This window comes from Solea senegalensis, linkage group LG13, assembly GCF_019176455.1.
Source record: "Solea senegalensis isolate Sse05_10M linkage group LG13, IFAPA_SoseM_1, whole genome shotgun sequence".
Taxonomy (NCBI): Eukaryota; Metazoa; Chordata; class Actinopteri; order Pleuronectiformes; family Soleidae; genus Solea; species Solea senegalensis.
In genome coordinates this window covers 18,365,449-18,380,667 of record NC_058033.1, presented here as the reverse complement: position 1 = coordinate 18,380,667, position 15,219 = coordinate 18,365,449, and the positions used below count along the sequence as shown (strand labels likewise).

At 45.5% G+C, this 15,219-nt stretch overlaps 1 protein-coding gene and 1 pseudogene across 10 annotated transcripts; one reads left to right on the top strand and one right to left on the bottom strand.

Annotated features, from left to right (window-relative positions):
- Nucleotides 1-454: 454 nt before the first annotated feature.
- Nucleotides 455-5,419, bottom strand: LOC122779304 (hepatitis A virus cellular receptor 1 homolog). 10 transcript variants are annotated; one of them, XM_044041483.1, is made up of 9 exons: nt 5,272-5,419; nt 4,801-4,873; nt 3,807-3,865; nt 3,332-3,533; nt 2,985-3,230; nt 2,705-2,841; nt 1,828-1,991; nt 885-993; nt 455-784 (listed from the first exon to the last, which is right to left on the bottom strand). In XM_044041483.1, exons 3-9 carry the CDS (start codon nt 3,853-3,855, stop codon nt 702-704), a joined length of 990 nt encoding a protein of 329 aa, XP_043897418.1. In that variant the 5' UTR covers nt 3,856-3,865; nt 4,801-4,873; nt 5,272-5,419; the 3' UTR covers nt 455-701. The 10 variants fall into 10 exon arrangements, with proteins under 10 accessions (XP_043897418.1, XP_043897423.1, XP_043897425.1 ...); XM_044041488.1 differs by lacking the exon at nt 3,807-3,865 and having other exon boundaries at nt 2,985-3,061; nt 3,147-3,208; nt 3,332-3,806; XM_044041490.1 differs by lacking the exon at nt 3,807-3,865 and having other exon boundaries at nt 2,985-3,061; nt 3,147-3,208.
- Nucleotides 5,420-8,154: 2,735 nt separating this feature from the next.
- On the top strand, nt 8,155-14,000 carry LOC122779303 (annotated as a pseudogene).
- Nucleotides 14,001-15,219: the final 1,219 nt, after the last annotated feature.

Here is a 15,219-nt window from a genome sequence, read left to right as displayed (position 1 = left end):
CTCACAGTGCTTACCTTGCGGGACAAGGGAAAGTCAACTCTGAGCCAAAATGGCGCCCTGCACGGACGAGGCTGTAAAACGACGGTGTCCTGGGAGAACGTTTTTGCTTAACTCCGCCACACAGACAGGACAACAGCGACGCCTTGTGGCACAGTCAGGGAACTGCCTTACATCTACGTTTAATTCGGGGTTACCGCTCACTTTGACGTGTTTCTCCGACGATTTTAGAGGAAAGAAACTAGCAGACGATGACCCAGCTAGCTGAAGATGCTAGCAAAAAACGAGTACCACGAGTGGCCGCCACGAGAAAATTGTCTTCAAGGCAGAGGGGACGGAGCCATTTTATCCAGTTCTGAGAACACACCCATGAGTATTCCACGGTCTCTGTCTCCCTCTGTTGGTCACACAGTGGAACCGCAGGGGTGTGAGGGAGGGGATTGATAAGCCAGGACACTGATTTTTATTTTATTTATTATATTACATGTTATTGATCTGTTTACCATCAGAACACAGAGAACTCACTTTGAACATGTCGCCATGGAAACCAAACGCACAGGAAAAACCACAACAGGTTCACGGTGACGACAGAAAGTACGGAAGCCCAACTGGAACAAAAACCTTTTCTTGTTTTTTAAGTGAATGATTGATTAATAATATAATGAAGACCATTTGACAATAACAACAAACAAATGTGTGCATGTCTACACACAGGTGTGTATGTCCCCGTCCTCTGATTGGTTGAGCCTCCTGTCAGTCTTTGCTCTCTGACCACACCCCCACACTCCTGCACACAGGAAATGAAACAAAGCTGATAATTATTGTTGTTGTGTGTGTGTGTGTGTGTGTGTGTGTGTGTGTGTGTGTGTGTGTGTGTGTGTACTGACTGTAGGCAGCAGTCAGCAGCAGAACAGGGATGAAGATGATGAAGGACAGTCTCAGTGTGTTTCCTATGAACATCTGCGGACCATTCACTTGCTGCTTCTGCTGGACAGACTGTCAACAAACAGACACAGTTATTGAATTCATTAGTTCTGTCGTCAGCGTGGACTTACAGCCAAATATGAAACGTTTACAAAGCGAATATAAAGGCTTTGTAAACCACTCACTCTCCCACACCAAAGTCCATAGAGAAAGTCACTGATTTTAACATCACAGCACACAGGAGTTGTTGATCCACTGCTGCCTCCATCATGAAGTTCTAATGTCTTATTTTGTCAAATTCGGCATTTGAAATTCTTCATTCGCATTTATTTGAAGTGACACAAAGTGACCACACGAGGCAGCAGCAGACCAGCAGCTCCTGTGTCCCTGTGAGCTAAAATCACTGATTTTCTCTATGGTTTTTGGTGTGGGAGAGAAACTTCAGTTTCCTGTTGGAAAAGTCTGCCTAACAGTGAGATAAAGACGTGAACACGTTCTTAAGAGTTAAGCTGACATGGATTTTATGAGGTAACTCTCTAAAATCACTTTTTTTCACTCTCCCACACCAAATCCCATTGGGAAAATCAGTGATTTTAGCTCATGGGGACACAGGAGCTGCTGGTCCACTGCTGTCTTTGTGACACTGAGGTAAATCTGAATGAAGGATTGAACTTTGTGATGGAGGCAGCAGAGGACCAGCAGCTCCTGTGTCCCTGTGAGCTAAAATCAGTGATTTTCTCTGTGAGGTTTGGTGTGGGAGAGAAACTTGAGTTTCCTGTCAGTGAGATAAAGACGTTTAGACTTAAATTGATGCAGATGTTTTAGTATTTAGTTCAGTGTTTGTGTCTCTGATGGCAGCCATGTTGTGTGTCTCTTGTTTACAGAGGGTGAAAGTCTCTTCAGTACCTGAACCAGCGCCGTCATTGGCTGTGTGGTGGCGGTGACATCACTTCCTGTGTCTGCTGCTGTCACGTCTCCTGTGGTGTCCCCTGTTTGTCCTCTCTGGACTCCTGTAGCTGCTCTAACATCAGTGAAAGTCCTGTCCTCACTGTCAGGGAGGACAGACAGATCTGCAGGAGGACACACACACACGTGACAGGATGATGAGGTGAACGTGTGAACATACAGCTGAAGGTGAGGTGAACGTGTGAACCTACAGCTGGTGATGATGAGGTGAACGTGTGAACCTACAGCTGGTGATGATGAGGTGAACGTCTGAACCTACAGCTGATGATGAAGTGAGCGTGTGAACCTACGGCTCAACCTACAGCTGATGATGATGAGGTGAAACCTACAGCTGATGATGACCTACCTGGAACTGCTGATGATGATGAGGTGAGCAACGTGATGCCTGATGACAGCTGGTGATGATGACGTGTCAACCTACAGCTGATGATGAGGTGAACCTACAGCTGGTGATGATGAGGTGAATGTGTGAACCTACAGCTGGTGATGATGCAGCCTGATGATGAACCTACAGCTGATGATGATGAGGTGAACGTGTGAACCTACAGCTGATGATGATGAACAACCTAAAGCTGGTGATGATGGTGAGCGTGTGAACCTACAGCTGGTGATGATGAGGTGAGCGTGTGAACCTACAGCTGGTGATGATGAGGTGAGCGAGTGGTGATGATGAGGTGAAGGATGGAGGTGATGATGAGGTAAACGTGTGAACCTACAGCTGGTGATGATGAGGTAAACTGTGAACCTACAGCTGGTGATGATGAGGTAAACGTGTGAACCTACAGCTGGTGATGATGAGGTAAACGTGTGAACCTACAGCTGGTGATGATGAGGTGAACGCTGGTCGTCTGGTCATTGAAAAGGCCGGGCAGTTGAACTCTGCAGTGATAAAAGCCAGAGTCTGATGGACGAGTGAGGGCGATGGACAGAGACGAGGATGAGGACAGGGAGTATCTGCAGAGGACAGAAATAGTCAGGGTCAGAGGTCAGAGGTCAGGTTACCTGTAAGACCTCCTGTAGGAGATCTTGTCTCCTGTGGCATAGATGACGGTGTTGTGGCAGGTGAAGACGGACGGCTCGCTCCTCCCCCAACACACCTCCACGTCCCTCTGCTTCTCCGCCTCTGCCCGACACGGCAGCATGACTTTCCGCCCGGCCACGCCCACCACCGTCTCTGTGGTGTGAGTGGACACATGGGCCGGCACTGAGACACAGTGCCTGGTACAGCTGGTGATGATGAGGTGAACGTGTGAACATACAGCTGGTGATGATGAGGTGAACGCTGGTCGTCTGGTCGTTGAAAAGGCCGGGCAGTTGAACTCTGCAGTGATAAAAGCCAGAGTCTAATGGACGAGTGAGGGCGATGGACAGAGACGAGGATGAGGACAGGGAGTATCTGCAGAGGACAGAAATAGTCAGGGTCAGAGGTCAGAGGTCAGGTTACCTGTACGACCTCCTGTAGGAGATCTTGTCTCCTGTGGCGTAGATGACGGTGTTGTGGCAGGTGAAGACGGACGGCTCGCCCCTCCCCCAACACACCTCCACGTCCCTCTGCTTCTCCGCCTCCGCCCGACATGGCAGCATGACCTTCCGCCCCGCCACACCCACCACCGTCTCTGTGGTGTGAGTGGACACATGGGCCGGCACTGAGACACACACACACACACGGAGAATCCGTCAGTTATGGGGTTTCTCTCTGTGTCACAGTGACGGTGATCGTTCTCTGTAAAACACAGACTTCACTGCACGTGTCACGTGATCGCGGTGAAGACTCACTGTGAGCGAACATACAAGAGCACAGACAAAAGAACAGCGGCCTCTTTCTTTCTTCATCAGATGCATACGTTCACAAACACACACACACACACACATGTGTGAGACATGTGTCCTTTAAAGAGGGGACAGACGAGGACACTTACCTGTAAGGACACAGACACAGACAAAGGTGTGGACAAGCAGCGATGGCATGTTGTGGCGTCTCTTGTAGACAGACAGAAGACAAAGGGAAGACTCACTCGTGTCACTTCCCTCATGATTCACTGCAATATTTTTAGACTCTAATGTTAAGAAACTGGTCTAAAGTTTAAGACGTTAAAGTGATAGTTCAGGGTTTTTAGGAAGCACTAGAACTGTGCTGTGAGCGCCCCCTGCTGCTGAAAACCAGGACACAGAGTGAAAACATGGCTGCCAGTGAAGAAAAACACACAATACTTCATAAAATCTCCGTCAGTTTAAGTCTACGATGTCTTTAAGAACACGTCACGTCTATCTCACTGTGAGACAGGAAACTGAAGTCTGTAAAACACTCACTCTCACACACCAAAGCCCACAGAGAAGATCAGTGATTTAAGCCAACGGGGACACAGTAGCTGCTGCTCCTCTGCTGCCTCGTGTGGTCACTTTGTGTCACTGAGGTCAATCTGAACAAAGGATTTTAAATGCTGAAGTGACAAAATAAGACATTTGAAGTTAGTGATGGAGGCAGCAGTGGATCAACAACTCCTGTGTGTGTGATGTTAAAATCACTGATTCTCTCTGAGGGCTTTGGTGTGGGAGAGTGAGTGGTTAGAAAAGTCTGTCTCACAGTGAGATAAAGACGTGGACACGTTCTTAAAGACGACGTAGATTTTATTTGCTGAGCCTTTTGTTAAAGTGTGTAAAATGTGTTTTATGTGGGTTCCAGACACAGGGGGGCGCTCACAGCACAGTTGCTGCAGAGTTTGTGACCCAAACTATTCCTAGTTTAACATCCTCTCTAATATTTGTGCTGACAGTGAAAACACCAGCGGTCAAAGGTCAATTATTGTTTGTCGTTGAAATGACGCATGGACACTTCTGTTCGAAGGGTTCTTAGTTTTGTTGTTTGTTTTCCCAGACACACACACGCACACACAGAGAGTCGTAATCACTTACCTTGAGTGGGATTTGAACCCACAACGTGTTGAGCAGTGAAGCGACGTCCTAGACCTGTGAACTGTTTTCAGCACTGGTGACGAGACAGACAGACAGAGACAGAGTGAAGCATGAGTTCAAACAAATACATGTCACTGCTTCATCCATCCATTCATTCATTCATCCATTTACTAATTCCATCTTCAGACAGACTGTGTCACAGTTTGTGGATCATGAAGAAACAGAGACAAGGGCGACGCTCAGATCTCCCAAAGTCCTTGAAGGTGTCACTGATCGTTGACAGGTGTGTGTGTGTGTGTGTGCCTGGTATTCCTTATGTTGTGAGGACTCACATTATTAATCCCCTTCATGTAAAAGACTACATTTTAAGGTGATTCAGGCTGAGGTCAGAGTTAGGTTAATTGTAATTGAGGTCATGGAAACCACAGCATTTAAGAGTCAGGTGTAGCTCACAGTGTGAAGAGGCTTCACCTGGAATCCCAGGGTTGTTGGTTCAATTCCTGCCTCTGATGGTATCTGAGACTTTTCTCTCAAGTGTTTGTCTATCAGTGATCGACCCTGCAGAGACACTGAAGAGTCATGAGAGCACACATGTGTTAATCTCCAACGTTTAGCAAAGCAAATGTGTAAAACGTCAATACTGAACAGAGGAGTGTGGTGTGTTCAGAGAGTCAGCGCTCCAGTCATGCAGGAAGTCCTGAACCATTCTGTCATTACACCCAAAACAACTGCTGTACAAGTCACCACAGTTTCTGTGACGACTCCGCCCTCGACGAGGAGGAGCTATGAACCCATGGAAACTAAAGCAAACTGGGAACTGGTGCTTTACATGAGAACAATTCAATGTAGAGAGGCAAAGTGTCCACTAGAGGTCAGTGTCAGACAGGAAACTCGCTTCACTACACTACACTCCTCTGCTCGTCTCCTCTCCTTGTGTCCTCTCCTCATCTCCTCACCTCATTTCCGCTCCTTGTGTCCTCTCACCTCGTCTGCTCTGCTCATCTCCTCACCTCGTCTCCCCTCCTTGTGTCCTCTCCTCATCTCCTCACCTCGTTCCCGCTCCTTGTGTCCTCTCACCTCGTCTCCTCTCCTCGTCTGCTCTGCTCATCTCTTCACCTCGTCTCCTCTCCTTGTGTCCTCTCCTCATCTCCTCACCTTGTTTCCGCTCATTGTGTCCTCTCACCTCGTCTGCTCTGCTCATCTCCTCTCCTTGTCTCCTCTCTAGTATTTGTGCTGACAGTGAAAACACCAGTGGTCAAAGGTCAATTATTTCTGGCCTCTGTTATGATTCGGTGCCACATTCTTCTTTAATCATGTGAAAACAGTGACGTGGTCACATGATCTGTGACCGAGAACCCGTGAAAGGAGCAGTCGTTGATCCACTGCTGCCTCCATCACTAAGGTCAAATGTCTTATTTTGTCACTTGAGCATTTAAAATATTTAATTTACACTTAACTCAGTGACACAAAGTGACCACACGAGGCAGCAGAGTACCAGCAAGCAGCTCCTGTGTCCCCGCAGCTAAAATCCCTGATTTTCTCTGTAGACTTTAGTGTTTAAGAGTGAGTGTTTTACAGACGTCAGTTTCCCTCAGTCTCTCTCTCTCTCACACACACACACACACACACACACACAAGCACACACACACACAGTGGAGCTCGTAATGTTTTACAGTGCAGTTTGAAGCACTTTACATCAAAGCACAGTGGATCCTGGCTCTGTAATAGCAGTCACATAAAGTCTGAGACACTAAGGGAACATAGGTGTCACCCTGTCACATCCGCCAAAATAAAAGCATGATGTCACCACGTTTATGTGCTCATTTTTAACAAAAGTTGTTGATCCACTTTCTGGTCTGTGAAGGTCGACTTAGTTTTCTGAGGTGCTCGGTAAAGGGAGCAGTGAGAGGAGGCGGCGGCGTCCATTTGTCACAATCTGCAGTTTCACCAGTAGATGTCACTAATTTGCACACACTGGACGTTTAATCCTGGCCATACTTCAGCGTCAGCAGCTCGAGGCTCGACGTCCAGAAAACCAGTGAGAAATAGAAGCTCCGACGACTTTTGTGCCTCACAACATTCACAGTCGCTCCTCTGGGACACTTTTGTTTTTCCTTTAATTTCCCATGAGCCTCGGGGGCAGATCCTCGTCTCAGACTGGGCTACTTTATGATCCGCGTCCCAAGAAAATGGTGGAAATTTGATCCGTTGAATGAGTCACAAGTCAAGCGGGGTCAAATTTTTATAAAGCCATAAAAGTTCATGAACGACCACACAGATTCAAGCAACAGGGAAGTGAAGTTTGTAAATCACTCACTCTCCCACACCAAAGCCCACAGAGAAAACCACTGATTTAACATCACACACACACAAACACATTTCATTTAGACTTAACTCTGTGACACAAAGTGACCACACGAGGCAGCAGAGGACCAGCAGCTCCTGTGTCCCCGCAGCTAAAATCATTGATTTTCTCTATGGGCTTTGGTGTGGGAGAGTGAGTGAAAGTCTGTCTCACAGTGAGATAAAGACGTGTGAGCCTGCTTCTCTCTCCTGTTGCCAGTGTCACACACTGACTGTACCTATGAAACGATATCAAGTATCCCTTTAAAGGGCTCCTGGGGCCCCTCAGGAGGTAGTTGAACAACACAAACCTTTATTAATCTGCTGCATGTGGACGGACACACACACACACATACACACACACACTTTGAAGGTCGACTGTCATCTATTTTCGCTCACAAATGTTCACCATGTCGTCAGCAGGTCAACAAAAATAAAACAATCATGAAAGCATTTTAATAAAGCCTTAAAAACACACTGTTAACCACTGAATTATCCATTAAGTCGTCCAAACAAAACCTTAAATCAACATTTAAACAATATGAACTGTGAAGATGTTGCACTTAAGGAGCCCTTATAAACCATTACATAACACCTTAACCACAGAGGAAACCCTTAAATATAGCGCTGACTGTCTGTCAGTCTGCCTGTCTGTCTGTCTGTCGCGCACTTGTCTTCGTGTCTCTTTTTCAGTTTATCTTCTTTTAATAGAAACTTTCCCACATTAAACACTTGCACCGTAACATGTCACAGAGAGCCCGGAGACAACCGGAGAGTCCCGGAGAAAGCCGAACCTCCACCTGCTGCTGCACCGAGCACACGACGCACACCCGAGACAAAACCCGAGACACAGCCGTGAGCAGCGCAGTTGTCCAGGTGAGGACAGAGATTCAAACTCCGGGACAGAACCGTTAAAGACAGTTACTCTTTAAAAAAACCAAAAACAAACATATTTGCCATATTTTTAACGACTGTGATTCTCAGCACGAGGAGACAGAAGAGACACCGAGGAGACAGAAGAGACACCGAGGAGACACGAGGGGACACAGACAGTAAGCAGATACTGAGTACAGGATCTGAAGGACATACTAAGGAGACAAGGATGAGACACTAAGGAGAAACACACTGGGGACACTAAGCAGACACTGGGGACACTTAGGAGTCACTGACGGGACACTAAGGAGACATTGAGGAGATACTAAGCAGAAACTGAGGGGACACAGACACTGGGGGACACTAAGGAGACACTGAGGTGACTCTAAGGAGACACTGAGGGGACACAGACACTAGGGGACACTAAGGACACATCTTAACTTTTATGTGTGGTCCACCATGATGTTATGGAACGACGACTCCTCCGCGGAGCTTCACACCGGCACGGAGCTCACTCTGCCGGGCTTTAACCTCACCTCGAACCGCAGCGACGGTTCTGTGCTCCGCGGCTCCGCAGACGCCGCCGCCCCGCTGGACCTGAGCCGGGCGGTGCCGGTGGGCATGGTGCTGGCTTTCTTCATCATGTTCGCCATCGTCGGGAACGTGCTGGTGATTGTGTCGGTGGTTTGTAACCGACACCTGCGGATCCCGACCAACTACTTCATCATCAACCTGGCCATCGCTGACCTCCTGCTGGGAACCACCGTGCTACCGGTGTCCGCCACCCTGGAGGTCAGTCCACACCATAATAACAATGATAATAATAATATTAACTTATATTAAATGTGGATTTAAAGGGACAGTTCAGATAGTTGTGTTTTTAATGAGGGGTGGAGTGGCTCAGTGGTTAAGACTGGTACCCTGTGTGCCACATCATGGTCGCAAAGGTCGCAAGTTCAACTCTACCCCTGGCTGATTGTACTCAATTCTATTGTAAGTCACTTTGGATGACAGCGTCTGCTAAATGACATGTAATGTACTGCGCCCCCTGCTGCCTTACACAAGGAGGTTCACTCACAATTAACAAAACTATCATAGGATGTCTTTAAGAACGTGTTCATGTCTTTATCTCACTGTGAGACACACTTTAACAACAGGAAACTAAAGTTTGTGAACCACTCACTCTCCCACACCAAAGTCCAGGGAGAAAATCAGTGATTTTAACACCCCCACAGGTTCTGGATTACTGGGTGTTTGGCCAGATCTTCTGCGACATCTGGGCGGCGGTGGACGTCCTGTGTTGCACAGCGTCCATCATGTCCCTGTGTGTCATCTCCATCGACCGCTACATCGGTGTGCGGTACCCGCTGAGGTACCCGACGATCGTCACGGAGAGGCGGGCGCTGCTGGCCATGCTGGGCGTCTGGGTCCTGTCAATCATCATCTCCATCGGCCCGCTGCTGGGCTGGAAGCAGCCGCCCTCACAGGTACCGTCACGTCTCTGACCCGCAGCTCACCTCGCAGCCAAGAGACCTCTGTGTGTGAAGGGCCGTTAAAATGTCCACAACAACAACATTTAAACCTCACGTCTCTCATTAAACTCTGAAAGTCTTCTCAAGACAAGGATGTTTATGCCGTCTGTCTCCGTCTCTTATCCTCCACGTAGAATCTAAATAAGCACAAACTAAGGCCATAATAAAAGCTGCTTTAAGTTTTAGTTTAAGAGGTTTTCTCATGTAAAGTTCACTGACACCTTAGTGACATCATGGAAAAACAATCTTCACATGGACAATTCTATGTACTGTATGTGTAGAATATGTAAAAATGTGATGGATGTGGAGGCCAAATTGATACTTTGTGTTACTTGAAGTTTGGTTTAATGAGGCACTTTTAAATCTGTGCACGCTGCCGGTGAAGACGCAGAGAAAAACAGGTTTTAACCACTAAATAAACAAATCACCTTATAAAACATACGACCGTTTAAGTCCACAGTCTCTTTGAGAACATGTTCACGTCATTATCTCACTGTGAGACAGACTTTTCTAACCACTCACTCTCCCACACCAAAGCCCATAGAGAAAATCTGTGATTTTAACATCACACACACACACACACACACACACACACACATATATATTTTGTCAATTCGGCATTTAAAATCACATGTTCAGATTGACATCAGTGACACAAAGTGACCACACGAGGCAGCAGTAGACCAGCAGCTCCTGTGTCCCTGTGAGCTAAAATCACTGATTTTCTCTATGAGGTTTGGTGTGGGAGAAAACTCTGTCTCACAGTGAGATAAAGACGTGAACACATTCTTGAAGACATCATACACTTAAACTGGCGTAGGTTTTATAAGGTGAGTTGTTTATTTAGTGGTTATGGATCAGATTTTAGGACACACTGAAGTGGCTCCCTTGTCTCTACAGGACGACACCAAGTGTCAGATCACAGAGGAACCTTTCTACACCCTCTTCTCCTCCCTCGGCTCTTTCTACATCCCTCTGGTCGTCATCCTCGCCATGTACTGCCGCGTCTACGTCGTGGCCAAGCGCACCACCAGGAACCTGGAGGCCGGCATGATGAAGGAGCGTCAGCAGGACTCCAACGGGCTCACGCTCAGGATCCACTGCAGGAACCAGCAGATCCAGGAGCCGTGTCCCGGAGCGGCAGGCGGACGCAGCATGCTCACTGTCAAACTGCTCAAGTTCTCCAGAGAGAAGAAAGCGGCCAAAACGCTGGGCGTGGTGGTGGGCATGTTCATCCTCTGCTGGCTGCCTTTCTTCCTGGTGTTGCCCATCGGTAGGTGGTCACCATCACACACAACACTGACGTCCTTCTGAAGTCCTTGCCAAAAGTGAAGCTGTTCCTTATGTCTTCATAGAAAGGTTCAGTTTTGTTTTTACTATCTGTTTTAAGTCTGCGACATCTTTAAGAACGTGTTCACGTCTTTATCTCACTGTGAGACAGACTTACTCGACAGGAAACTGGAGTTTGTGAAACACTCACTCTCCCACACCAAAGTCCACAGAGAAAATCAGTTCTGGTCCTCACTGCCGTCCATCTTACAGCACTGACTCAGTGAGCTGAGTCATGATAACATTTGTCCTAACGCACAACGTCTTCATGAGTGAGAGAACAAAGCTGTTTATATCTGACATTTTATTTTTACGCGGTGGATTTTAAAGACACTGATGGACGTGTCTGTCCGTCACCTCAGTGCAGGCAGAGATAAGGCCGGGTATTTATATCCAGCTGCTCAAAGATGAAAGTAGAAATGAAGACGAATGTCCATCCTTCAGGAGAAACCTCACGTCTTTGTCCTGATCCTCTGTGTTTGTTGTTGTTGTTTGTGTCTCCAGGTTCGTTCAACAGCAGCCTGCGTCCTCCTGAAACCTGCTTCAAGGTCACTTTCTGGTTAGGATACTTCAACAGCTGCCTGAACCCCATCATCTACCCCTGCTACAGCCGTGAGTTCAAACAGGTATCATCACGACAAGCACTCATCACAATCTCTTCACATATCCTTGAACTCATCACAATCTCTTACGTGTCCCTGAACACATCACAATCTCTTACGTGTCCCTGAACACATCACAATCTCTCATGTGTCCCTGAACTCATCTCAATCTCTCATGTGTCCCTGAACTCATCACAATCTCTTACGTGTCCCTGAACACATCACAATCTCTTCATGTTTATCTGAACACATCACAACCTCTTACGTGTCCCTGAACATATCACAATCTCTCATGTGTCCCTGAACTCATCACAATCTTTCATGTGTCCCTGAGCTCATCACAATCTCTTATATGTCCTTGAACACATCACAATCACTTCATGTTTATCTGAACACATCACAATCTCATACGTGTCCCTGAACACATCACAATCTCTTCATGTTTATCTGAACACATAACAATCTCTTCATGTTTATCTGAGCACATCACAATCTCTTATGTGTCCCTGAACACAAAACAATCTCTTACGTGTCCCTGAACACATCACAATCTCTTACGTGTCCCTGAACACATCTCTCTCATGTTTATCTGAACACATCACGATCTCTTACGTGTCCCTGAACACATGACAATCTATTCATGTTTATCTGAACACATCACAATCTCTCATGTGTCCCAGAACAAATCACAATCTCTTACGTGTCCCTGAACACATCACAATCTCTTCATGTTTATCTGAACACATCACAATCTCTTATGTGTCCTTGAACACATCACAATGTCTTGTATTAAAACTGTATTTTCCCACTTCCTGTCTGGTTTCCTCAGGCATTCATCAGGATCTTGCGCTGCCGTTGGAAGTGTCCAGGTTGGTATGCGTGTTATAACTACCGCTGCTAGCAGGGGTCAAACACCTGAACGGCAGCCAGCAGACGCTGTCCTCCATCAGTCCCAGTCCACGCTGCAAACCGTCCTCCAACCAAGACCCTGGGAACGTAGCGGACAGCCGGAGTATGAACAGAGAAATGGAGGCGGAGCAACAGAGGGACCTCTGCTTTGAATGACATCAGGTGTGACGAGGTCATCTGTCGCGACCACCTTTTTATGTCAGTGATGAGTTCACAGACAGTTTGTAAATAAACACATAAACAAGAACAGCGTTAATTAATTAATGAATTAATTTATTTATTTATTTGAATTAGGACAATGCATATTCATCAACATGTCAGCATAGAGCAACAACGTAAGTATGCCGGAGTTAGCACAATAGCTAATTTTCATCCGTTGTCCTAAGGCAGGTTAGTACAGTAGACATTCAACAGGACATGATACAAAATAATACACAAATCACAAGACATTACAAGTAAACCATAGACAAGTTACACGTAGGTTAAGATTAAAACTTTGGGGCCCAAAAGAAAGAAGAAAAAAAAAAGAAAAAACTCACTGTGAGTGCATGTCTGGTTAGTTTTCAACCATTGTTTCAGTGCAATTTTAAACTTTGAATAGGTGTCAGTTTCTGATATGGGCTGGTAGCCTGTTCCATGACTGTGTGCCTCTGATAGACCCCACCATTTGGCCAAATTTAGTCCTGCGCCTTTGTACGTTGCAGTCCCCTCTAGTCAATGCTCTGGTGTTTATTCGACTGCTATTTTTTTTTACTTATAAAATCCATCAAGGGAGGGGGAGCAAGTTTATTTAAAACTCTAAATATGAGGCAGGCATCCATGAATATCTGATAATTATCAAAATCCAAAATGTTATACTTACTTAAGATGTTACAATAATGATACTGTAGAGGCTTTTTGTCCAGAAATGTTAGTGTTCTTTTGATGAGAGACTTTAATGGCTTCAGGATATTCTGTGAGTTATGGGACCAAGTTGTATAACAGTAGTTTATGTGGCTGAATATCATGGCATGCATATAGACCTTTGCCGACTCTGTAGTGAGAAAAGGTCTAATATGTTTAAAATTGGACAGATTAAACTTAATTATATGCTCAATTTTCTTAACATGCTGCTTGAAATTCAAGTTGGAATCAAAGACTACACCAAGATATTTAAATTGTTCTACCACATCTAATCTCTCACCATTGACTAGCACAGATGGTTGTTCACCATCTGCTGGCTGCCGAGAGAAAAACATACAGACTGTTTTTTTAGTGTTGAGATGCAGACAAGAATCTTGGAGCCAGTGGGACACTGGCACCATGGCACCAGAGAGAACTGCAGCGGCTTCACATTTACATACAAAACAGTGTCATCAGCATATAATTGTACCTTTACAGCTCTACACACATCAGGTAGACTATTGACATATAGACTGAATAAAATTTGTCCCAGTAATGAACCCTGAAGTGAAAAAAAAATCAAAGAAACCAAAGTGAAGTGTTGAATTTAATTTCACCCGATGTACATTATATATTAGCTTATTTCTGAGCTGAAAACTTCAACTGTTTTTAGAAAAATAACCTGTTACAATGTTGTTTTTACATCGTCTTCATTTTGTCAACACAATATTTTGACTATATATTTTCTCTTGTTGTGGAAATGTAAGACTTTTTATTATTATTTTAATTAAGAAAATTATTAATAGCAGCAGCACTTTTATTGCGAAAGTCCCGTCGCTACTCTCTCTACTCTCTATGTCCTTGAATGCATCACAATGTATTCTCTATGTGTCCTTGAACACAACACAATCATTACGAATGCATACGTACAGAATCGCTGCGTCACCCGTCTTTGTTACATTTGTGGATCTAACGTTCCAGAAGTCAGGATTTCAGTCAAAGCATCAAAGAGATAAAAGCCAAAGAATAAAGACGACACAACAACTGCTGTAAATGTTTCTTACCTTTGACATTTGTTGTCAAAGTTGATTTCACAACAAAAACAAGTGTCCGGTCACACTGGTCTGGACTTCCTGTGTTACACTCAAAGCGTTGCTTCTTCTTTGAGGTTTTATGGCGGTTGGCAAACAACCATTTGGTGCATTAGTGCCACCATGTGGTATGGAGTGTGGATTAAACAGTTGATGTAAATGAACTATTACTGCTAACAATAATAATAATAGTACACACACACACACACACACACTCAGTCATATTTAGTAACAGTCACTCTGGTTCTTTTGTGATAACACGTCTCTCAATGTTGGATTCATGATTTCTCTTTGATATTTAGGACATGGAGTTAGAACTTGACCTTTGACCTGCCTCATCAAACCATATCCCTAAAAGTTTGAAGTATTTATTAGTTTTCTTCCATCATGAACTCTTGTATTTGTAAATATCGTTGTGTTTGTTTGATGAACTGAGAATTTAGCTTCAGTTCAGCTTCTCTCTTCTTCAGCTCCGTGAGCTCCTGCTGAAGCTTCTTCTCTCAACGTCTTTGACTCGACTCACTTCAGCTTTGATCTGCTGCTTCACATCAGAGCTTCTTTTCTGCAGGAGACACATCATCTCAGTGAAGTGATTAGTTACTTCATAGATCACGTTGTCAACATGGTGTTTTTCTTCAGCACAGGCCTCAGCATGAAGGCCTCTCTACACTGAGGGCAGCTGTAGATCCTCTTCTCGTCCTCTGTGCCCCAGTGGTCTTTAATACAGTTCATACAGAAGCTGTGTCCATAGGTAAGAGTCACTGGATCCTTCAGAAGATCCAAACAGATGGAACAAGAGAAGATTTCGCTCTGCAGCTGAACTCCTGCCTGCGCCATTTCACCTCTCAGTCACGACGA